Source organism: Notamacropus eugenii, chromosome 5 (assembly GCF_028372415.1).
Source record: "Notamacropus eugenii isolate mMacEug1 chromosome 5, mMacEug1.pri_v2, whole genome shotgun sequence".
Lineage (NCBI taxonomy): Eukaryota > Metazoa > Chordata > Mammalia > Diprotodontia > Macropodidae > Notamacropus > Notamacropus eugenii.
The window spans coordinates 421470120-421495640 of record NC_092876.1 but is presented as its reverse complement, the minus strand read 5'-3'; the positions used below and the strand labels follow the sequence as shown (position 1 = coordinate 421495640).

Sequence of the window (25521 nt, the reverse complement as noted above, 5' to 3'; positions counted from 1 at the left end):
CATAGTACAATAAAAAGATGATTGCACATGAAAATGCAAGTCTACTATGCGTAACGTGCTATTCCTTTCAAATATACAATGAAATTGTCATGTAAATATCTTTTTGTCTTCCCTAGAGATAGCTACCATTAGATACATACATACACACACATACACGTAAAATCATTCTCTACATTTTTCTATTTATCAATTCTTTTTCTGGATGCAGATAGCATCTTTCTTCATTTGTTGTTTATAGTTAATTTAAGCATTTGTAATAGTTAAAATAATGTATTCACTAAAGTAATTCTTAAAACACTGTTATTATTGCTGCACACAATATCCTCTTGGCTCTGTTCATTTCAGTCTTCATTATTTTACTGAAGTCTTTCCATGTTTTTCTAAAATCATTGAGTTCATCATTTCTTATTGCACAGTAGTATTCCATTACAATCATATACCATAACTTGTTCAGTTGTTCCCCAATTGATGGGCATCCATGCAATTTCCAGTTCTTTGCCACCACAACTGTAAACCTTTGCTGTAAGCCTTTTAGAATATATAGTTCTTTTCCTTTTTTCCTAATTGTCTTTTGGAAACAGATCTAATAGAGGTATTGCTGGGTCAAAGGGTATAGGGAGTTTAATAACTCTTTGGTCATAATTCGAGATTGCTCTCCAAAATGGTGGGATCAGTTCACAATTCCGCTCACAATCTATCATTTGAATCAATCTTGTGGCTGTAAAGTTATATCTCAAGGTTGTTTTAATTTGCATTTCTCTAGTCAATAATGGTTTAGAATATTTTTTTCATATGACTATAAATTGTTTTGATTTCTTAATTGGAAAACTGCCTGTTCATATTGTTTGACCATTTATCAATTAGGGAATGACTCATATTCTTAAAAGTTTCACAAAGTTCTTTATATATTTTATATTTGAGATCTTTATTCCCCCAATTTTCTGCTTTCCCTCTGATGTTGGCTACATTTGTTTTATTTATATAAAAATCTTTTAATTTAATATAATTGAAATTATCCATTTACACCTAATTTTTCTATTTCTTGTTTATTCATAAATTGTTTTCCTCTCCATAAGTCTGATAAGTAACATGCTTCATTTTATTCAGATTTTCTTGTAAAATCTCTCTTTTTATCTAGGTCACATATTTTGATCTTATCTTGGTAAATGGTGTGAGATATTGGTCTATGCTCAGTTTCTGCCATGCTGCTTTCTAATTTTTCCATTAACTTTTATGAAATGTTGAAGTCTTATCCCAAAATCTTAAGTCTATACACTCATCAAATACAAAGCTAAGTTTATTTGCTGCTATAAATTGTATGTCTACTCTATTACATTGACCTATCTTTCAGTTTTTCACCAGTACCAGTATGTTAGCCATTTAATTTTGATAATTACTGCCTGAAAATATGGTTCAAGATCTGGTACTGCTAGACCTCCTTCTTTTATATTTTTCTTTGTTTCCACTAGTATTCTTGACTTTTCATTTTTCCAAATGAATTTTGTCAATTTTTATCATTCAGTAATTTTTTTTGGTAATTTAATTGAAATAACATTCAACATAGAAATTAGTTTGGGTAAAATTGTCTTTTTCATTATATTGGTTCTACCTACCCACAAACAATATTTCTCCAACTATTAAATCTGATTTTGTTTTGCTAAAAGTTTTTAAAAATAATTTTGTTTATATAGTTCTTGGGTTTGTTGTGGCAGGTGTACTCACAAGTATTTTATACTGTCTATAGTTATTTTAAATGAGGTATTTTTTTTTTTTTTACTATCTCTTTGTGCAGAGTTTTGCTTGTGACATATAGGAATGCTGATGATTTAAGTGGATTTACCTTTTTGTCCTGCTACTTTGCTAAAATTGTTAATTGTTTCAAGAAACTTTTTAGTTGAATCTTTGTGATTTTCCAAGTATATTTTCATATCATCTTCTAAATGAGATAACTTTATTACCTCATTCCATATTCTGATTATTCTATTTATTTTCTTCTCTTATTGCTATTGCTAGGATTTCCAATGCAATATTGAACAATATTAGAGACAGTGGGCACCTTTTTTTCACACCTGACCTTACTGGAAAGGCTTCTAGTTTATTGACATTATGAATAATGCTTGCTGATGATTCTAGATAAATGCTTTTCATCATAATGTATAATATTTGTAATATATTTTTGTAATCTTTTAGTTAGTATTTTATTTAGATTTTTGCATCCATATTCATTAATGAAATTGGTCTGTAATTTTCTTTTTCTGATTTTACTCTTCCTGGTTTTGGTGTCAGTGTCATATTTGTTTCACAAAAGAAATTTGATAGGATTCCTTCTTTACTTATTATTCCAAATAATTTATTTAATATTGGAATTAGTTGTCTTTAAATGCTTGATAGAATTCACTTGTAAATCCATCTGGTCTTCGTGTTTTTCTCTTAGGAAGTTCATTTATGGTCTGTTTAATTTCTTTTTCTAAAATAGAACTATTTAGATGTTCTATTTCATCTTCTGCTAATCAAGACAATTTATATTTTTCCATTTCATTTAAATAGTTAAATCTATTGGCATATAATTGGGCAACATAACTCTTTATAATTGCTTTAATTTCATCTTCTTTAATGGTATATTCATGCTTTTCATTTTTGATACTAGTGATTTGGTTTTCTTCTCTTTTTTTAAAAAATTAGCCAAATGTTTATCTATTTTATTTGTTTTTGCATAAAAACAACTTCTAGTTTTATTTATTAATTCAATAGTTTTCTTGCCTTCAATTTTATTAATCTCAATTTAATTTTTAGGACTTCCAATGTAGTGTTTAAATGGAGATATTTACTTTGTCCATTTTCTCAGTTTTTTATTGCATACTCAATTCATTAGTCTGTTCTTTATTTTATTGATGTAAGCATTTAGATATATCAATTTTCCTCTAATCACTGCTTTTCCTGTATTCCATAGGTTTTGATATGTTGTCTCATTATTGTCATTCTCTAATGAAAGTATCACTTGTTTCTATGATTTGTCTTTTAGCCCTCTTATTCTTTAAAATTAGGTTCTTACTTTTTAGTTTAGTTTAGTTAACAAATTTGTTTTTAACCTATGTTTCATTGGTCCTTTATTGCATTTAATTTTTATTACATTATGATCTGAAAATGATACTTTTAATATTTCTTCTTTTAACCATGAATTTTTTATGTATTGACATAGTCAATCTTTGTAAAGGTTCCATGAACCACTGAGAAAAAGGTATATTCTTGCATAGGTTTTCAACAAGGTTTAAATCAGGCAAGTTCTCAGCCCATTGAAGGATATTTATCTCCATCTCTTGTATAAATTTCTTACCCTTTAGTGTTATATCACATGGTACAAAATTTTGATCCATATACATTTGGGATTTTCTATAATTTCACAACAATTTTACTTTTCAGTATATGAATACCACAGTTAACTATTTGTTGGACAAGAATCATGATATGAGACTTTCAGGTAGGCTGGAAGTAAAAAAATCTTCAAAATGTTACATTAGGTGAATGTTTTCACAGTCTAATTATTATACTCAAATATTATAGCCTCATCTAGACTATATTCAAAAGTTTTTAGAATAGTCTTGAATAGAAAACGAGCTTCATGAGTTAAAATGAACTTTTCTAATCTTTAGTATTTCAGTATTTTTATTGTTTTACTCATGAAAAGTTTTTCCACTGTTTTTATACTGGTCTTCTTAATGATTTTTCAACTTTAAGAACCTATGCTACGGAGGAATCAATAATGAGCCCTCAAGCTTTTTCTTCTTTTCTGAATATTAATTAGGTTGTTTTATAGGATTAGTCATTTCTTGGCATCATTTCTTTTGGTTCATTTTGAACTTCGCTTTCCTTAGCACTTTTGTGGAACTTGCTCTGTCTTGTTGCAGGTTCTAATGATCCTTAAAATATGTGGACATAAGATTTAGATCTGAAATGGATCCTAGAGATCATCTCATTCAAGTACTTTATTTTACAGATGACACTTGCAGAGAAACTGGAATTTAAGCCCAGAGCCAAAAATGTAATTCTCTTCAGAATCACCTACAGAGAAGTGATAATTTAAGATGAAATTGCTAAGGGGAAGAGTTTGGAGAGGAAAGAGAAGAAGGGAAAAGAGATATCCATACTTAAAGGTCAGAAGACATACAGCTAGCAAATGAAATAGAGGAGGGTTTAGAGACTTAGGACTATGGTTATACAAGACAATAAAAGCCAAGGGACAGCAAGGGAAGTCAAGAATGAATGTGTGGTTTGCCATCTCAAAGTTTAAAAGCATCCCAAGCTGTATGAAAGTGGAAAGGAGGTCATTGAATTTAGTGATAAAGGTCATTGATGACTTTCAATAAAATAGAGTGGGCTGCAAAAGAGGACAACAAATCTCTTCCTAGAAACTTGAGAGTGAAGAGGGTAGAAGGAGACAGATAGGATGATATCTTCAAAGAACTGAAGGGTAAAAGAGTGTTTCTTTTTTGGCTATTTGGGGTTTTCTTTTCAGCAGTTATTTTTAAGCTTATACGAAATTAAAATAAAGACGGCAAATATTTGAAAAGCAGTTGATGTAGAGAACTGAAATTTGAGTTGAACAATTTAGATTGAATAATGACTCTGATTCCACTTGTGATATTTTGGGCAAATCACTCTTTGGGCAAGATCTTTCAGAGAGGTCTCTCTCCAGGCTGTTTCCTCATGTACAACATTCAGAGATTGGAGCAGATGATAAAACCACTTCCATTTAAGGTCCTGTCTATCTCTACCATCCTATGAAGTTTATCATTTTAAAGTTAATTATTTTTTCATTTTTTCTTTATTCTGAAAGCCACTATTTGATTGATTCCACAAAACTCATTGCTTTCTGGTACCTAAGTAACTGTAATTATGAAATGGAAATATGGAAGAAGAGAGCCTAAGTAAGAAAATTGTGTCATACTAGCAAGAAATGAGAAGAGGGCACCTAGATGGCACAGTGGATAGAGCACGGAGCTTGGAATCAGGGAGAATCATCTTCCTGAGTTCAAAATCTGGGCTCAGACACTTACTAAGTATATGACCCTGTGCAAGTCACTTAACCCTGTTTGCCTCAGTTTCCTCAGCTGTAAAAATGAGCTAGAGAAAGAAATGGCACTCCAGTTTCTTTGCTGAGAAAACCACAAAATGAACTCATGAAGAGTTGGACATGACTAGAATGAGGAACAATAAATTAAGCGAAGGGATTTTTTTTGTAAAACATGAAAGAAAAAGCTACATTTTCTAATCAATGCAGCCAAAGAACACTTACAGATTGGGCAGTTTGAGCTTATTACCTTTTGTAGCTACAAAACCTTAGAAATAAACTTTTAAGTACTGTGCTTAAGCTCTATCTTCTTCCTCTAGTAATTTGAAAATAAATTTAAAAAGCAATAAAATGTATTTCTTTCCAATTAACTTTTACAAAAAGGGGAAAATAATAAATCAATAAATGAGAACTAGTTTAATGGAATCCAGGTTTTGAATAATTGTATTCATATGAATTCATTCTGTTCCTCAAGAAAATTATATCCTGAAACATTAGAGTTCAGTTCACCTAGATGAAACTCATCAGTTTGTTCTGCTTCATCCATCAAAGAAATGGGAGTTCTTTACAAGGCAGAGGCTCAGCAGTAGGGGTGGATAGAACCAACTTAGGTCATTATCTTTAGAGGAAGTGACATCGACTGTGCTTCCAAGTAAAAGCCCCTAGAAATGTTTAGTATTGTGTTTTCTCATTCATTCACCATTTATTTTTGAGGAACAGACCAATCAAAACTAATATACTGAAATCCTTTCTCATAATTGTTGTTATTATCCAGATGTGTGTGTGCATGTGAGTGTGTGTGTGTGCATGTGAGCGTGTGTGTATATGGAACTTTCATTAGTAGAGAGAACTCCAATCAGTGAGGCAACTCATTATCGTAGAAAATTTTTTGGAGCACTGGGAGCTTAACTTGTCTGTTATCACAAAGCTAGTACATGATAGAAATGAGACTTGAACCTGGGTCTAGTTCTAACTAACTCCCAGGTTAGTCCTCTATCTGCTATAATCTGTTATCATCCTTCGAAAATAGATTATTTCCTCAGTCCTCACTTCTAACTTTTATTCTTTTCTGAAGTGAATAAATGCTATAATTCATGAAAGAATTATACTGATTGGCTGACTGAAATAGAAAAGTAACACTTAGTAGTTCAATCATCAAGCTTTTCCCTCAAAGAAATTCTATAGTGTAGAACAATTTGATTTGTAGATTACATTGCTTGTTGACTTGGTGATAGAACGACAGAGCTGGAGAAACCTAAGATAATAGTTCTTTATTTTACATTCTAAATATTCCATTTCAGAGATAAGATGTCAAAGAAATTCAATGAACATTCCAAATGAGCTTAATGAAATAGTGTATTTATAGTAATAAAGACCAGCATAACTGGAATTTGGAATTCTTGGTAATCCATTGTGTACTTCAAGCTTAATCCTTTATGTCGGGAAACTAATATGTTCACAGTACACAGCAATCTCAATTCTAAGTAGGTTATTTAAAGAATAAAATAAGTCTTAAATATAGCTTACTAAATATCATAACTCCTACAAGCCCCAAGGTAAGAGAATTCAGAGATGAAAACAGGAATATATACCAGGAAGAGTCAAAACTGTTGACTCCTTATTAGCCCATATCATTGAGGGGACCAAAAGAGTGTGTGATAAATTGAATACATAAAAAATCCATTAACATAATTTTAGAGAACTGGCTCCAAGCCATAAACCTTTTACGTGAGTTGCTAACAAGAGGGTTCATTTGAGTTTCGCCTTCTTCACCTTTTCTAGGGCATATTCTCATAGGTAGATGATTTTAACGTGTCTTGAAGGAGGCAGAAAAGTAAAAAGCCTATAAAATCTACAAATTATATAATACGTCCCCATTAATCAGGAATAATAGATTTAATTTAACAACCTTGCTCTCCACCATCTCCACAGTACTTACACTCTCCACATACAAACACATCCTCAAATTTTATTTTTTTATCAGGGTGTTTCTTGCCAGTAAAGGATAATTTGCTGTTATGCATCATTTGAAATGATATAAAGAAATGTTGGGGCTCCAGGGCATCCTAGACTTTTTTGGGGGAAGTCCCAAAACAAGGGTGTAAATCAGTTAGACTTCCTTATAAATGCAGACATAAAGTTTTTTGAAAGAGTTAGAAATTTGCCTTTGGAATATTTATAGTTATCCAATTCTTTTATGTGACTTGTTTGGATCCTCCCAAAATTTTTTCTTCAAAATCCTCTTGGCAGGATTGAAGGAGCTTTCTTTTACTCCTCTCCCTTACTCCATCTCACACCCCTACACTATCTCAGTATGTTCCAATGATGGATTATTCTATGGATATGAGTTGTTTTGAATTCACACATTGGTTTCTTGCAGTTTCTTTTTTAAAGAAGTTGGACATAGCACAGAAGTCATGGGAACAGCTAGTTGGAAATGAGTTTGTGAAAACAGGAAAAGAACACTATCTTATTACTACTGCAAAAACATATTTTGATATCATTTTAGTATACATTTGTCCAGAGCATTTGCAGTATAAAAAGGAAAAGAAATAAAATAATTTTGCTTTAATGTGTCTTTTAACATAAAATTATTGCATGCCATTTTTATTATATTTCATTTAATTAACATGCCATGGGCAACTAGGTGACACAGTGGATAGAATGCTGGGTCTGGAGTTAGGAAGACTCATCTTCATGAGTTGAAATCTGATCTCAGGCAGTTTACTAGCTGTGTCACCCTGGGCAAGTTACTTAACCCTCTTTGCTTCAGTTTCCTCATCTGTAAAATGGACTGGAGAAGAAAATAGAAAATTGTTCTAGTACCTTTGCCAAGAAAACCCCAAGTGGGGTCATGATTGGAAATGACTGAAAAAAAGCAACAGCAACAATTAACATGCCAGTCACCCGGGGTTCTGATAGATGGACTTTTGTCTTATCTTGTTCAGACTCTGGCTTTCACCTTACTTCCCTTCAATCTCTCAACCATTTCTGTATTCTCCACTATCTTCTCCTCTTTCCAGGACTCCTTCAGAATATAAGCTCTCTCTCTCTCTCTCTCTCTCTCTCTCTCTCTCTCTCTCTCTCTCTCTCTCTCTCTCTCTCGCTCTCTCTCTCTCTCTGTCTCTCTCTCTGTCTCTGTCTGTCTGTCTGTCTGTCTGTCTCTCTCTCTCTCTTTCTCTCTCTCTTTCTCTCTCTGTCTCTCTGTCTCATTGGTTGTACCCCTAGCACAACTTATGGGTGACCACATATAACTCTCATATATTTTTGAAAAAGGAAATTTCAACTCTCTCTTTCTCCCTACCGAGAGGCTTACAACAGTTATTGTTGCCTCACTCAAGTACAGGCAGAAAAGAAAGAATATAAAGATGAGTGTTTGCGTTCATTTGCATTCACACTTAGTTATGACTCAGAAGCCAACTAAAAAACCTTTCCTTTTCTATATGGTAAGTACAGCAGAAAGTAAAAAGGAACTGTACATGTTCTTATGTCCACATAAAGGATTATATCAGGACAAGTATCCCATGTATGCTTATAAAGACTGGGCTTTTATTGACCATTTCACCTACTACATTAAACAACTAATCCCGAATCAGTGTTAGAGGCTATTAAGATTTATGGATAATATAAATGATGGAAATTAAAACAGAGAAACTAAGATCCCTTTCCTTTGACAGCTACTTGGCCCTCTATTGCTGTGGGTAAGGGAAGGAAAAAGAAAATTAAGTCTTTTTTGGGGAGGGTGAAGATTTTTTTTGGTAACAAAGAGAATCTACTTCTCTCTAGGTAGAGAGAAGAACAGAAAGGAATTATTCTCTGGTCTGAAAACCTTCATCATTCCTATGAACAGGTCCCATTTCCTGCTCCTCCTGCTTGCACCTGGGTCAACAACATAGATCTGGACCCATCTATAGCCAGTGATCTTAACAATTCTAGGTCTTCTTCTCATGGCTTTCATCCTGCTTCAATGTGGCTATTCTGTATCACCTCTCCTGCTGAAGAAAGTATGATTTTCTTCTTTCATTCCCATCACCACATTGCAATAGATTCTCATCCTGTTCCCTAGAAGTGCATTAAAATTCAAGGTCAGAGACAAGACCACAGTAATTTGGGGAATTCTGGGTAAACACTTCAAATAAAGGTTTGCTACATTAGTTCTCCCAAGGCTTCCGTGTCAATGCTCCTATGGTCAGTATCAATCCTATATTATTCTAATATTAATAATGATGACAAATAAATAGTTCTTGAGTGCCTATCTTCACAATCCCTTGAGTTTTTCATGGAATATTAGGATGTCAAATTAAAAGAGATCTCAAAGTTTCTGTTTTAACCTTATACAATGAGTAGACTGTTGCACTTGGAGTTAGACAGACTTGAATTCAAATCTTGCCTCTGATTCCATGTGCATCTGTGTATTACTGATCATGTCACTTAACTTCTCTTAGCCTCCATTTTCTCATCTCGGAAATGAGGTTAATAATATCACCTACTTCAGGGAGCTTTTGTGAACATAAAATGAGTTAATGTAGGTAAAGCTTTCCATAATTTATGTCAGCCATCTAACAACCTATATATGAATAAAAATTCTATCTACAACAAACATGCTGAGTGTTCAACAAGCCTTTCTTTTACAATATACCTGTGAAGTTAAGTAGTTCAAGTGTTATATTATGATCTTCAGTTTATGAAGGAGGAAATAGAGGTTCAGCAAAGTAAAGTGACTTACTGTCATACAGACAGACACACTAAGTAAGAATGTGAATTCATGTCTTCTGATTTACAATTCAGTACTTTTTCTACCACCTAACTATAAGCTCTTGGTCAAGGGTTTAAATGATGTCCTTGACTTTAACACTGATTTCCTACAGGACCATGTGAAACTATTGTATAGGGGATACAGGCTGAAGCATGAAATTCCTCATGGAGAATGCCTCTCCAGCTAATCTAGTTTACAGCTCAAATTATTGAAAATGGTATGGGTGACTTATCTTTCTTTTAGACTATTAAACATCACCCTAGTCACTTCAGAAGTTGCCCTTAGGATCACTCTAAGTTACATATTGAGACATCATGAAGTTTCCTATGTTCATTCTCTAAATTCATTCCCTTCATGTATTTCAGCCAATTAAATACTTTCAAGTTAATCCTTCTGCTGAGATTTAATGTCACAAATATACAATCAAAGAAAGGAAAGTCCTAGGCTCTCTTCTTATGGGTTCCAGTGTCCTTTATCTACTAGATTTGTTCCATTTTACTTTCAACTAACTTGTTCTCCCTTTGAGAATTTCTGGCATTTATACAACTCTCTTTTTCCTTTGGATTTTTTCTCTCTCTTTTTGTTTGACTATGCCTTTGTTCAATAATGTGCTTTGTGCCATTATCAAAAGAATCTCAGTAAGAGCTAGGAGAAGATATACATCCTGCTGTAAGCTTAGAGAGGAGGATCCATCCCCTAACCAAACTCTTCTGGCCACTTCCTCCAGAATGAAAGCTAATTTATGGATTAGTGTAAAGGTGAAATCTACTTTTCTAAATGCAGAAGGACAGAAAGAAAACCTGATCTGAGCCTATATCATTTGCCATTGGTATAAAATATTTTCCCTTCCTTGTCCTAGAAGGAAACATATCTCTCATGATACAGGCTATTGCTGTGTCCACACTAGATCAAACAAATACCCATATGCCAGGGAAACTGGTAACTGAATAAATACTCAGTATAAAAAGACTGACATAAGTAATAGCCAGAGTCCTTTATGAAAAGGAAAAGATTTCCCATTTTATGCAATTGATTTCTTATTATCTAAAGTTGCTTTTTTTTTCCATCAAAGATTATATCTATTCATTCTTTAGTTAACAGTTCTCTTCCTAGCTCTAAGTTACTGGAAGTATTTCCTTCCATTATTATCTTTTTTAAAAATCTCATAACTTTTATCCTTAATATCCACTCGAATCTTCTTCACAGATCATTTTCTAATCATAGATGTCCTTTTATGCCACTGATACTGAAGTCACCAGCAAAGCATCTTTATATTTTCCTTTAGATCTCTACATTTTTGATATTTCTGTGAAAGTTAAGGACCATCAATTTTTTCTAAAAATATTTTTCTTACAATTATATGTAGAATCAATTTTAAATATTTTTTTTGCTTTTTTCATTTTGATTCCCAAATTCTATCTTTCCCTCCCTCCCTCCTCGACTCTCCTTCCTGAGATGGTAGGCAATCTGATATAGGTTAAACATGTAAAATCACGTAGAATATTTTCATATTAGTCATTTTCTGCAAGAAGACTTGAAAAGAAAGAAGAAAAGGACATATGTTCAGTGTTATATTATGATCTTCAGTTTATGAAGATCATAATATGTTCAGACAACATCTATTCTTTCTCTGGAGATAGGTAGCATTTTTTATCATAAGTCTTTTGGAATTGTGTTGGACCACTGTGTTGCTGAGAATAGCCAAGTCATTCGCAGTTCTTCAACATACAATACTGCTGTTACTGTACAATGATCTCTGGTTCTGCTCACTGCACTTTGTATCATTTCATGCAAGACTTTCTAGGTTTTTCTGAAATCACCCTGCTTGAAGGACCATTGATTCTTAAATGCTATCCTACTGAAACACTATCCTTAACAAGTTTTATCAGTTTGGAAATGTCCTGATGACACACTGTTTCTCTTGTGAGTAAACCAATCTTGCTAAGAAAGTAACTGCCTAGTACCTTCAAATTGACTACTAAGTGATTAATTTTTTAGCTGTTAGAGATGAAAATAGAAAGTAGATCTATTTATTTTTTTGCCACTTTCCACTTAGAAATCTCACTGTCTTGGCTGAAAATGGATAGAGAATGGTATGAATCACTCAGCTTTTAGAGTTTCTGTAAATATTTCTTGTTAGTAAGAGCAAGGGAGAGGCAGCAGATAGAGCATGGAACCTGGAGTCAGGAAGACCTGAGTTTAACCCAGGATCAGACACTTACTAGCTGTATGACCCTAGACAAGTCTCTTAAGGTCTACATCCCTCAATTTCCCCACCTGCAAAATAGAGGTAATAATGGCATCTAACTTCCAGGATTGTTGCAAAGTTAAAATGAGATGATATTTGCAAATTGCTTTGCAAACCTTAAAGTATTATTATGTAAGTGCTAAATATTATTTTTATTATGAATTTAAACACTGATACAATAAAAATCAGACTTTTGTCCAAAAAACCAAGGAGTTGATACATTATTAGAAAAACTGAATCTACTCAATATTGATATTTTGTTCTTAGTTAAAAGAAACCAGACAACGTTAGTGAAATAATAGTTAAATGAATGAACAACTCATTGGACAATTTGAAAGGGTAAATAAGGATATTAGTGGATTTGGTTTTGTCATATAAGCAAACACAATAAATATCATCAATGAGGCACTCAATTCGATTCAACAAGAATTTATTAAGTGCTTATTACATGTCAGATTCTGTGCTAAGAATTGGGAATAGAGAGATAAAAAAAAAAAAGATAGTTCCGGCTCTCAAGGAGCTTGTATCTTGCTTTGCAGTGTTCATGAGAAGCATAAGCAGAAATGTCATCTAAAACTTATACAATCAAATCTATTAAAGAAATTCTAAGAGTATTTTAGAAAAAATCCTCCTAATAAAAGTAATATATGTCTTGATTTATTATGACTTCAATGTGAAGGTTGACATAGAAGCAGGCAATGTCACCTATGGAAAATAACACTTGTGATTAAGAACTAAAATGATCAAAGATTTGGTCAATTGCTTAGAAATTCCCTGAATTCAAATGCTTTATTTTTCTTTTAGGAAGAGAATAAGGACTTAGCCATATAGAACATCAAAAAAAAAAAAAAAGAAATTACAAAAAGGTAAAATTAACTGTAATGTACAAAATGATTGCTTTGTAATATCAGAGTTATTTCAGGATTAATTGTCTGGGTGCAGTCTTATTATCACTTAGTTAGTGCATGGAAGAAAATCAGTGCCAATTTGAAAAGAAAGGATACAGATGGGAATAAGACATTGGAGGCAGTTGTACCAGTTCCATTACAACCTATTTAAAGAAGCTATTGAGACTGATCATGGAGAAAGAATTAAAAATGAACACACTTACTGAGTATCACTATTTCCTAGGGAAGTTTAACAAATGAAAGAGTCCAGAAACCACCTCAACCAGCAAATTCTTGAAAAGCATGGCAGGCAAAGGCAGAACTATTTTGAAATACAAACATATTTACACAACAGTTCAAGGTACATTGATACAATGAAAGAGAAAATGAGTCTACAGAAAGTTTTCATTGAACAAAATGGATCTCATTCAATATGATTTATAGATGAAATGGAAAGGAAAACAGACATGAAATAAAAGAGATTTTCCAGCATTTTAATAGAGATAAAGTCTCATATTTATGGCAAGGGAGCCACCACATTTGTACTCTACTACTTCTAACACTACATGAAGAAATAAAAATGGCACATAGAAATTTAGAAGAATAGTTAAACCAGACCAAATATGTACAGAAATACATTCTGAAGATAATACAATTTTGAAAACACTAAGGAATGGACTTTCAAGACATATAATCTCACTTTTCCCTCTCTCCTGCACACCTCATGATGGTGCTAATTTACAAAGGCACCAATTACAAGGACACTGGAGTTTGAGAGTGACTAAATAGGGAATGCAAGGGGAATAAGATCTTTGATTCTTTCATTTCTATTTGTGAGGTAAGGGAAAGTTCTTAGAAATCTCTCATTTTTCATTTAGAAAACTTAGATTGGGGTGCTCTTTCTGGGCACAACTGGCAGAAGGTGAAAAAAAAGCAAACTCTTTAATTGTCCAGGTAGCCTGAAAAGAGAATTAACGAAGCTCACACACCTCGTTCCTTCCTATCTTTCTGTTTCCCTTTCCGACCTTAAGACATGGATTAAAATTCTTGAAAATGAATTTTTCATGTAAGTTCCAGAGATTCCAGGAGATTAAGAGCTTTCCATTTTCTTCTTCTGGCCAGGTAGTGAAAGAGAAGAAACTTCTGCCTTGGATATACTCCAATCCTGAAATCCAAGAGAGAGAAAGCACAAGAAGAGGGCAAGCTAATTCATTCCCCATTGACTCTCATTTGACATTATATTGAAGGGAAACTGAGTTACAAGGAACAAAACAGAGAATTTTCTTGTGTCCTGTCAGGATTTATGTTTAGCTTCATGGAAGGTGCAGCTATATGGACTGGACAGGGCTCTCCCTGTCCTCGATGCAGGGAAACCAATTAAAAGGTTATTGTGATAATCCAAGTGAAAGGCAATGATGAACTGAATTAAGGTAGTGACTGTGTGTGTAAAGAGAAGGGGATGGAATTGAGAGATGTTATCTAGATATAATCAGTAAAATGTGGCAACTGTTAGATTTGTCTGGTGAGAGAAAGTGAGAAGTCAAGAGTAGTACTGAAGTTGCATATGGATATATGACTGTAAGAATGGCACTGCCCTTAACAGAAACTTCATCTGGCCACATGGTCTAAGACAGTAGTATTACATACCTATGTTATTTTGTGTTTTTATTTATTTTGCTAAGCATTTCTCAATTATATTTTAAACTAGTTTAGACTTCAGTCAGGAGTTTTACTGCAAACAGTCCACAAGCAATGAAATTGACACCTCTAGTCTAGTAAACCCAGAATCCAAAAAGAGTTTTAAAAAAAGCCCAGGAACTGACACCTACCATGATCTCATACAACACCTTCTCCCACACAGCCCATTGCACTACCAACAGCAAGGCTGCACAGTCAAACTAAGGTTCTAATACATGGGTTTGAAATCTAATTCTATATCCCTCCTTGCTCCCTTCCCACTTTCTAATGTTGGGGAGATCCAAGCTCCAGGCTACAAAAGCTTCTTGGGGTCCTACAGACAGCTGGAGACATGGTGTCAGCATTCTGTGCTGCAAAAGATCTCTGTAGTAAAGTGGAGGAAAAGAGAGAAAGGGAGAGAACACTTCTCTGGGCTTGAAATAGAGCTCAACCTCACAGACCACTTTACCCCTTAACTCAGAACCTCAGAGGCACAAACTACAGAAATCAACCTTGTACCACAGGCATAGCAAGTCTTTAAACTGTCAGTATCAATTCAGAGTAAGAGAACTAAGAAACAGAGGGAGAAGAATAAGACAGCAGTACAGAATATGCATGGTGAGGAGTGAGGGGTGAGTGAGGGGAGCTGGCCATTCAGTACTCCACCAAGCACGAGGAAAGAAGTCCAGCATTCATCTAGGGCCAATTCTGACTCACAAAAAGTTATGTATGGCAGAGACCTAAACTGGTGAATCATGAATTACCTAATGTAAGAGAAGGCTGAGATGCTTTGAGATTCAGTCGCTAAGGAAACTGTCATTGGAGAGAAGGGAGTCAGAAAGTGAGCAATAGAGGATAATAAAAGAGGGGGAGGGAGACTGAAATTATCAAAAATGCTCAAGAAGAAGAAAACTCAAAGACTTTGAACATAAATAAATCAACAGGGAAAACATTAACAGCAGAATCAAATGTGGTCTCCAGATCTAGTAAAAGTTCAGGCATCTGTAAGTAAATACTGAAAAACAAAGGAAAGCAATTTAACACTTAAAGAGGCATCAGACCTTCTGCAGTTTGAGGAGAACATGAAACCACAAAATACTATTCCAGAGTTGTTCAAAAGAGAAATGAGAATTGTCAGAGAAGAATTATGGTGACCCAGAAAAAATAATTGGAACAAAAAAAAACCCCTTGAATTTGTGATGGCAATTCTTACCAAAGAAACAAAATAGAGAGCAATAGATTTAGAATGCAAATACACAGAAATTAAGAAATTCTAGAAGAAGAGAAGCAAAAAAAAAAAACCCATTGAAAGGAAAATATACTCGTTATCCAAATGAAACACACTGATCTTAGAGAAAGGAAGTGTAGAGACTGTCTAAGGATGATTGCTCTCTTAGAAGAATGCAAAACAAAATCTAAGCATCGTAATGCAAGAAATAATACAAGACAATTACTATGAACATTTGTACACAGAAAATTAAAAACAAATTGGATGAATTCATAGATAGCCTCCAGAAAAAAACCAAGTCTGTAAACTCCAAGACACATAATAATTAAATTTAAGAATTCAATTCAGAAATAACAAGTTCTGCAAGTGACCAGAAGAAGTAATGAAATGATGAGTTCTGAAGGGCAATGGAGCTCAGGATGCAACTTAGAGTGACCTACCCTGAAAATCTGAGATTAATTATAAACGAAAAAAAGATGAACATTCAATAATAAAGAGGCATTTGAAAAAAATTTAGGGAAAAAACAGATCTAAATAGATGGTTTGTTTCTTAAATGCCTCAGACAACAGAAATGCAGGAGGAGTGAAGACATGAAGGAGCCATAGCTAGCAGCAACAAGAGCCTTGGTGGAGAGAAAAGTAAGAGACTTCTTTCTATATGTCCACAAGCGGAGGTGAAGGCAGTAGGTGGGTTGAGGTAACAGTGAAGAGAAGGGCCTAGAAAATTATGGACACAACCTGATGATACATGCCTACAAGTGAATCAGTGATTTTTGTGGGGATTACATTACAAAATGAGAGGGTACACAAAAGAGGGGAGGACAGCAGGGGACCAGAGTGGAGTGTCTAACATGTCTGGATCAAATTGAGGACCAATGAGGGGAAGGTGATCCTTATGTTTTCTCAAAAAGAGAAGACCCTTCAGGGGAATGAGTGAGGAGGAGGGGGAAATATCGAAAAGGAGGAAGAGGAAAGGAGGTTTTGTTTTGGTAGTTTGTGAGGGTTAAGCTGATACATGCTCCTTTGGGTGAAGAAAGTTGTTCTGTGAAAGAAGATGAAAACATTGTGCTGAATGTGGTATGGGAGATTTGGTGCTTGAAAAGACCCTTTGTCCTATTTTGGGAGGAGAGGAATTGAAACTCTTAGGGACAACTGGCACATTGGGAAGTGGGAGGCCATGGGCCCAGGGAGGAATTTTTAAAGTAAATGCAAAAAAGAAGGTAAACAGTAGGATAGTAGAAGTCAGTAGTGGGGTGCAGAATAAAAAACATGGTGATGATGGGAGAGGTCCCATCATGGAGCTATGTCCTGCCTATCACATTCAGGAGTTGGCTTTGTTCTGGAAGTGGGGCACAGTGGTAAAGGGAAATCACAATTGAGAAATGACTGAATAAGTTGTGATATATGATTGTGATGGAATAGTACTGTGCTGTAAGAAATGACCAGCTCAATGATTTTAGAAAAAAACATGGAAAGACTTGTATGAAATAATGAAAAGTAGAATGAGCACAAGCAAGTGAACATTGCACACAGCAATATAAGAATGACTTTGAACAAATAAGTTGTTTTGTCTACTATAAATTCCCAAATTAACTGTAAAAAGCATATGAAGAAATATGCTATCTCCATAAGAAAGATTTGATTAATAGAAGTATATATAAAATATGTATATGTGTGTGTGTGTTTGAGTTTAATGGCATCCATCTCTGGGAGGGGATGAGAGGGAAGGAAAAAAGAAATTTCCATGACAATTTTGTTTTGTATTTGAAAGGAATAGCAGTTGTGCATAGAAGATTTGCAGTTTCATGTACAATCATCTTTTTATTGTACTATGTTATGGAAATGCTAGTTTTATTACATAAATTAAAAATAAAATAAAAGATAAATGAAAAGGGAAATCTTTAGGGTAAGCTCCATAAGGTAGAGACAGAAGCTATTTGGATGGAACAATCTACTTTCAGAAGTTTAGATCCAACGAGGAACATGAAGAATGCAAAAAGATGAGATAAGGGATCATGAACTTGAGAAAGAAAGTAGACAGAGAATAAGGATAATGAAAAGAGTGAGTGAGAAATCCATTCTAGGAAGGGGAATAAAAAATGAAAATTTAAAAAAACAGATGAACAGAGGACTAGTTGGAAGGGAGAAGAGAGAATCTACATGACTAGAAGGGAGAGAGGAGGAGGGGATAATTAAATAACCAGATAAAATAAAAAAAGAAAAAGGAATCAATGAGCAAAACCCCAAAGAGGAAAGGTTGACAAATGAGAGGGAATGATCAGAGATGAAGAAAAAAGTCAGTGGAAACAATCCAACTAATAAAAGAGTAAGCTAAAGGAACTGAAGAAACATAGTACTGTATTTACAGTAGGAGGGGAAAATAATAATTTGAAAAAAGCCAATATTAGAGACAACTGGAAAAAATGTAAACCTAACTCTCATATCTCTAACTGTCAATTGATCAAACAGTCTAATGAAGTAAACGAGTGATAGATTGGATAAGAAAATTAAACCCTACAGTCTGCTGCCTACAGGAAATATATTTAGAAAAAAAAATATGTACACAAAAATTGAGGAGGATGAAAAATACTTTTTTTTTTTTACTATGCACCACATAAATAAACAAAGCAGAAGTTACAATTGTGTAGAACTATAGAAAGAGTCAAACTAGGAAGCTACATCATGCTCAAAGGAATCATAGATAGCCAACCAATATCAATAGTCAACTTTTATACTTTAAATGTATTTGTCTCTAAATTCATAAAAAAAAATTAACTAAAGTATAAAATGACATCGACCATAACACAACAATGACAGGAGGCTTCAATATCCCTTTCTCAGTTTTGGATAAGTCTAACAGAAAGATTAAATGAAAGGGAAAATATGAAACTGAACAAATTGCTGGAGAGACTAGAGCTAAAAGCTTATAGCACCTTCTAAATAAGATTGCAAAAGAATGTACATATTTCTTAACACCACATAGAAATTTTGTAAAAAACATTTCAGACAAATGTAAAAATGCACAAATAGTTAATCCATCCTTTACTGACAATAATGCAAATAGTTATTGGCTAAGGGACAATGAACAAAAGATATAGACTCAAATGGAGACTTAACAATGAAATACCAAATAATGAATGGATCAAAATAAATCATAGAAACAATAATCATATGAAGGAAAATTATAATGATGAGACAACATTGCAGGATTTCTAGGATACAGCTAAAGTAGTCCTTGGGGGGAAAAATCATATCCTTGCGAACATACATTAAGAAAATAGAAAAAAATCATTAGAAAAATTAGAAGAACAGGAAAACTAATGGACTGAATATACATGTAAATAATTTAGACTGAGTCAAATTTATGAAAATAAGAACCATTCCCCAGTTGATATATTATGAAAAGATATGACCACTTTTCAGATGAAGTAATCAAAACTAGCTATAGTTACACACACAAAAATACTCTATTTATTGGAGAAATGCAAATTAACACAATTCTTAGGTCCTACCTTATATCTATTAGACTGGCTAATAGAACAGAAAAAGTAAATGACAAATATTGGAGGGGATGTGGGAAAAATGAGAAATTAATGCATTGTTGGTTGAGTTGTGAAATAATTCAACCATTCTTTAGACTGCTTTAGAACTATGCCGAAAGGTTTATAAAACCATGCATACCTTTTGACCTAACAATACTACTACCAGGTCTGTATCCCAAAAGAGATAAAAAAGGAGAAGGACATATATGTACCAAAATATTTATAGTAGCTCTTTTCTGGGGACAAAGGATTAGAAATTGAGGGCATGCCCATGAGTTGGGGAATGATTGAACAAGTTGTATGTGATTATGATGGACTATTGCACTATAAGAAACAATGAGCATGATGCTCTCAGAAACACCTGGAAAGATTTGCATGAGCTGAGGCAAAGTGAAATGTATTGTGTATAAAGTAACAGCAATATTATGAGATGATCAGCTATGAATGACTTAGCTAGTCTCAGCAATACAGCATTCCAAGACAACTTTGAAGTACTTAGAATGAAATATGCTATCCATCCCAGAGAAAGAATTGCTTCTGAATACAGATTGAAGCATACTTTTATACTTCCTTCTTTTCTTGCATTTTTGGGTCTATTTTCTTTTACAACATGACTATTATGGAAGTGTTTTGTGTGTTTACACATGTATAACCTATATCAAATTGCTTGCCTTCTCAGTGGGGGTAGGGGATGATGAGGGAAGAAGGGAGAAAATTTGGAACCCAAAGTTTTAAAAACGAATGTTAAAAATTGTTTTTACATGTGATTGAGGAAAAATAAAGTACTAAATAAATTTAAAATAAATTTAGAAAACTTTGGTCCAGTTCTTTCATTCTTTAATTTTCATTCCTTTTGAAGAAGCTCTTGGGAACTTCTCCATAGTCTTCTTGGCATATAACTACAATGGATCCCAACCTTGCTTTGGGTTTAATCATGCTATTGCTTTGCTAATCTGTTTTAATACTGTACAACAGGTGGTTGAATGACAGGTTGCTTTAGTCAGACCACTATATATGAAGTTGAATATTCTATAGAGTCTTCTTGAGTTGAGATAAACATGGATATTATCTACTGATGTAGATGAAACTATTATGATTCAAGGTCTAGTTGAGCTTTTCCATGCTGACCCATTCTAAATCAATGCAACAGAGAAAATGAAGCAGAGAGAAGCTTTCTCTGCAGTTTGCCAAGTGATTGGCATACTGAATCCTTGAAAAAAGCTGTGGTTCACTTTATATATTATCATGGAAACTGACCACTTCGTATGATAAATTTCCGGTGCTAGAACTGCTGATGGAAGTTTTCTGAATAATAGTGTCTCTTTTGATTTTCAGGAAGCATTGTCAGTGGTGAGTGAAGATCAATCATTATTTGAGTGTGCCTACGGAGCTCCACATCTTGCTAAGACTGAGATGACGGCATCCTCCTCCAGCGAATATGGACAAACTTCCAAGATGAGTCCACGTATCCCTCAGCAGGAGTGGCTACCACAACCCCCATCCAGAGTTACTATAAAAATGGAATGTAACTCTAATCAAGTTAATGGGTCAAGGTAAGGGGATTGTGGATCTATTTCTCCTTTTTAAAGGCATAATTGGAAATAAATATGTCAGAAAGAATATGGCAATCATGCCTTTCTTCAAAGTCTCAGAAGGAAAATCCAACATTAATGTTGAATTACTTTGAGAAAATATGATTTATTTTGGTTTGGACAGAGGCAATAGAGTCTAGTAATATATGAAATGAAAGATTTCTCTCAACACATACAGAATTTTGAAGGATAATATGCCCAGATATAGGAGATTTTATCTTTGAATTTTTTGTTGTCTGGAAAATTATGCAGAAAATGATTTTATATATAGAGAAATTAACTAGTCAGATAAATTATATGTACAATGTACTAGTATATATTGTTTATTTAGACCTTTCTAAATATAAAATGAGATTTTACTGTGTTATTTCCTTATACTTGCAACAAAGCATGAATTTTTCCCAAAACAGCAAATATATTTATTGCAATCTGATCATTTTGTAAAGTATTATTGAATACAGAATTGTTCCAATTAACTAAATACTTTTATCTAAGCCTGATGAAATTTTAAGAGAGTGAAAGTGACTGAAATGATGCCATACTTCTGTTAGAAAAATAAAATACAAAGTATCAATGAGAAGCATGATTTTAAAATTGTTAATTCACTGATGGTTTATAAAGACATTTTCAAGGATATAATGATAAAGTTACTTTGAAACATAATAAGTGTCACAGATCATTGCTTCCCTTGTTGGTTCCCAAGTGATGCTGCTTCTGAAGATGTGTGGACTAATGAGGTTTCATGTACTTGTACTAGCAATTAATCAACAAACATTTTTTAGGTGACTACTATGCGCTAGGTATCGAGCTGACTTCTGGGTATACAAATACAATAAATGAAAGTGTCCTTATCCTAAAGAAGGTTACATTCCCAAAGTGGAGACATCAAGGATAATCATAGATACCTAAAGAATAAATATAAATAGAGTATCTTCAAGAAATAGTTAAATACAAGGCAGTTTTAGAGGGAGGCATGACCACGTGAAGGAATCAGGAAAGGATTGAAGTGTAATATGGTGATTTTGTTGCATCTTGAATGAAGTGGGAGAGATTCTATGAGGTAATGGTGGAGTGGAAGTGTATGCCAGTCAATACAAAATAATAGAGATGGTGATCAACTTTTGCATGTGAGAAATAGAGTTTAGCTAGACTACAGAGTGTATTAAGGGGAATAATATCAAATGAAATTGGAAAGATAGAACCAGGTTAAAAAAGATCTTATAAGGCAAACAGAGAAGTCTTCATTTTATCCTAAAGGTGATAATAAGTTATTGGAATCAATTGAGCACAGGAATGATATCATCAAATATGCATTTAAGGAGAATCATTTTTCCAGCTGTGAATAATATAGACTAGAATGGTGAAAAACTTAAGCATGGAGATCAGTTAGTAGGTTTTAGCAAAAATCTAGGTGAAGAATGATAAAGACATAAGTAAGGTGTTAACTGTGCAAGCAGAGAGAAGTTGTGCAAGAGAAGTTGTGGAAGCAAATAAAAATGTAAGATTTTGCAAATGATTGCATATTCAAGGTAAGGAAAAGTGTGGAATAGAAGATTAAACTATGCCATCTTTAAGAGAGAGGTAAAAATTTGATGGAGGGGAAGGTTGGGGTAGAAATACAATGAGTTATATTTCGGACATGTTCAGCTTGAGTTAGTTTTGGATATCCAGTTTGCAGGGCATAATAAACTATTGGTAATACAGAGTTGAAACTCAGTGGAGAGAATGAGGCTGGATACATAGATTTGGGAGTTATTGTAATAGAGATTCAATCTATGTGAGCTGGTGTCATGAGAGTGGAGAGAGAGAAGAATAAGAACTCTTGGCAGGGTAGAGAATACTCACAATGGAGATATAGCATATGGATGAGGAACTGGTAAAGCAGACTGACAAGGAACTCTTGGACAGGAGGAGAACCATGAAAGAGTAGCAGAAATCCTAGTGGAAAGAGTATCCAGTTGGAGAAGGTGGTCTATATTAGCCATTCAGGAAGAATAAGGAGTGAAAAAAAAAGAATCAAATTTGACAATTAGTTCAATTGTAACTATTAAAAGAGTAAAGTGAAACTATTACAAAGGGAGCTGGAAGATGTAAGATCTGTAACTAATATGAAACCAATTCACATCTCTGAACATTTTTTTCCATGTAGAATGCTATCTACTTACACTGTATATCACTGTGACTTCATATAGAATGGAAATCAGGAGAAAGCAAATCCATTTTGAAAAAAAATTCAAATGGTTTATTTAATGAAGTATCAAAGGGACCTTGAAACCAAACATCCCTTGACATGAACTCTAAGGTCAGTGTTACAGTGAAACTCGAGTTTACTAAAATTCTGAAGGGAAGTTTTGAAGGGAGTGTGAACAAAGCAGTTAAGGTTCCCTTAAATTATGAAAGAATTGCTTGTTTACATATATTCTCTTTGGACTCTTCTTTCTCTGTGAAGCACTGGGATATCATTTTATAAATGAGGAAAGGGAGTTCAGTGCCTCTTCCAGTTAAATAAAGAGAAAGAGGTGGGCCCAGCATTATAAGTCAGATCCTCTGACTTATGTGGAAAGTTTTAAGTAGATGAAATACCTGGAAGACTTTTCTGAAAAATTGATTTTTGTCTTTCTTTGACATTAACCAACCCTAAAATCTGGTATTAAAAACAGGAACATTTCCTCTGTTACTCAAAAACTAAATGGAGAATAAGGATGTAACAGGAAAGTAGAACTGAAGGTTAAACAGATGCAAAAGGTCATCTATCATACCCCTTACCTTAATTTTTTCATTCATTTTTTCTTTATCTATCTATCTATCTACCTATCTATCTACCTACCTACCTACCTACCTACCTACCTACCTACCTACCTACCTACCTACCTACCTACCTATCTATCTATCTATCTATCTATCTATCTATCTATCTATCTATCTATCTATCTATCTATCTATCTATCTATCTATCTATCTATCTACCTACCTACCTACCTACCTACCTATCTATCTATCTATCTATCTATCTATCTATCTATCTATCTATCTATCTATCTATCTATCTATCTAATCTACCTATTTGTTACTTTGTTGGTTTTATGAGGTAGCTGGTAAACACAATGCAAAAAGAACAAGGTCCCCTGAACCCCAGTCTACCCCTCTGTCCATTCCACTCTTATTGTAAGTGGAGGGACACAAACAGGGTACAAAGACTTCCAGGGGCTCACTTTACATAACTGAGGAAATGGGGGAGGGAAAAATAGGTAAGTCTATAAACATTTATTAAATGCCTACAATATGGCAGGTACTGTGCTAAACGTATATATAAAGGCGCATACAGTCCCTACTTTTAAGAAACTTACAATCTAATAGGAGAAACAAAGTATAAACAACTATGAACAATCAAGGTCTATAAAAGATAAATTGGAGGTAATCGACAAAGGAAAGGCATGAGCCTTAAGGGGCATCAGGAAAGGATTTCCATAGAAAGTGGGATTTTACCTAGGACTTAAAGGAAGCCAATGAAGTCAGGAAGCAGAGAAAGAGAGGGAAAGACTTTGCTATGAGGAGGGGAATATCTGAAGAGAATAATCTCTCAGTTACCCTCATCTTGGTGCCAACAAAATGTCCAAGAGTTGAAGTTCATATCCAACTAGTTTTCACAATCTTTTGTCCAGGAGAGGAAAGTCATGGGGAAAGTGGGAAGCTAGGAAGGAACAATGATCCCTACTACCTGGTCCCACTCAGTATCTAACACTATTTTTTTCACTAGAGTAAGACCCCAAGTTATACCATGAATGAAAGAGGAAAACCCTGAAAACTACTGCTCTCCAGGGGGAAAATATTCAGAAATATAGACCCCTAAATAAGATTGAGAAGTGTTAGGTAGAGGTGGTGGAAGTATCTGACACTAGCAGAAAGATAGCCCTTAACTAAAAATGTCTGCCCACATTCTACTCCTTTCCTCTTTTTAGTTGCTTCACACAACCACAAAGAAAAACGTTGTGTGGTGAGGTTTCGATCTCCCAGTGGAATCCCCTTAAACTACCATGGACAGGTTTAAAAGAAAATGAGAAATCCAGACGTCTTCCTGTCTACTAATCCCCTCTCTCTCCACCATCTGAGAGGAGAACTATAGCTAAAACTTTTAAAAGATATAAGGTCCAAGGTCATCAAGAGCATTTCCTGGTCTTATACAAACTATGCCCAATTCACCCGACATTCATCCACTAGTTATTCCTCAGATACAGTGTTCCTAGATCTCCTTGGTCTTGAAGGAGAAAGTTCAGGTTCAAAGAGCTGAAGTTTAAATGATCATTAGCCCATATACACCCTGTGCCAAGCCAGTACACTTTCAATATAATCCCTTCTGGCATGATGACTCATGCAAATTGGCATCCTGATCATCATTCAACTCTCTTCATTACACCCCACATGGACACACGAACCTTGAGGGGAAGGTATTAGTACCTCACAATCCCCTAGCTGTGGCGCTTGAACATGCCAGGCTATTAACATCTGGAATGCCCCCAACCTAT

At 34.2% G+C, this 25521-nt stretch overlaps 1 protein-coding gene across 3 annotated transcripts in view; it reads left to right on the top strand.

Moving 5' to 3' along the window:
• ERG (ETS transcription factor ERG) overlaps positions 1–25521 on the top strand; it is a 136006-nt gene that overhangs the window by 43903 nt on the left and 66582 nt on the right. For 2 of the 3 annotated variants that reach the window (XM_072614992.1, XM_072614993.1), the window contains exon 2: positions 20742–20959. In XM_072614992.1, coding sequence (XP_072471093.1) covers positions 20742–20959 — 218 coding nt within the window. Of the gene's footprint in view, positions 1–3999; positions 4152–20741; positions 20960–25521 lie in introns of those variants that run through there. The other variant, XM_072614990.1, reaches the window with a different exon arrangement.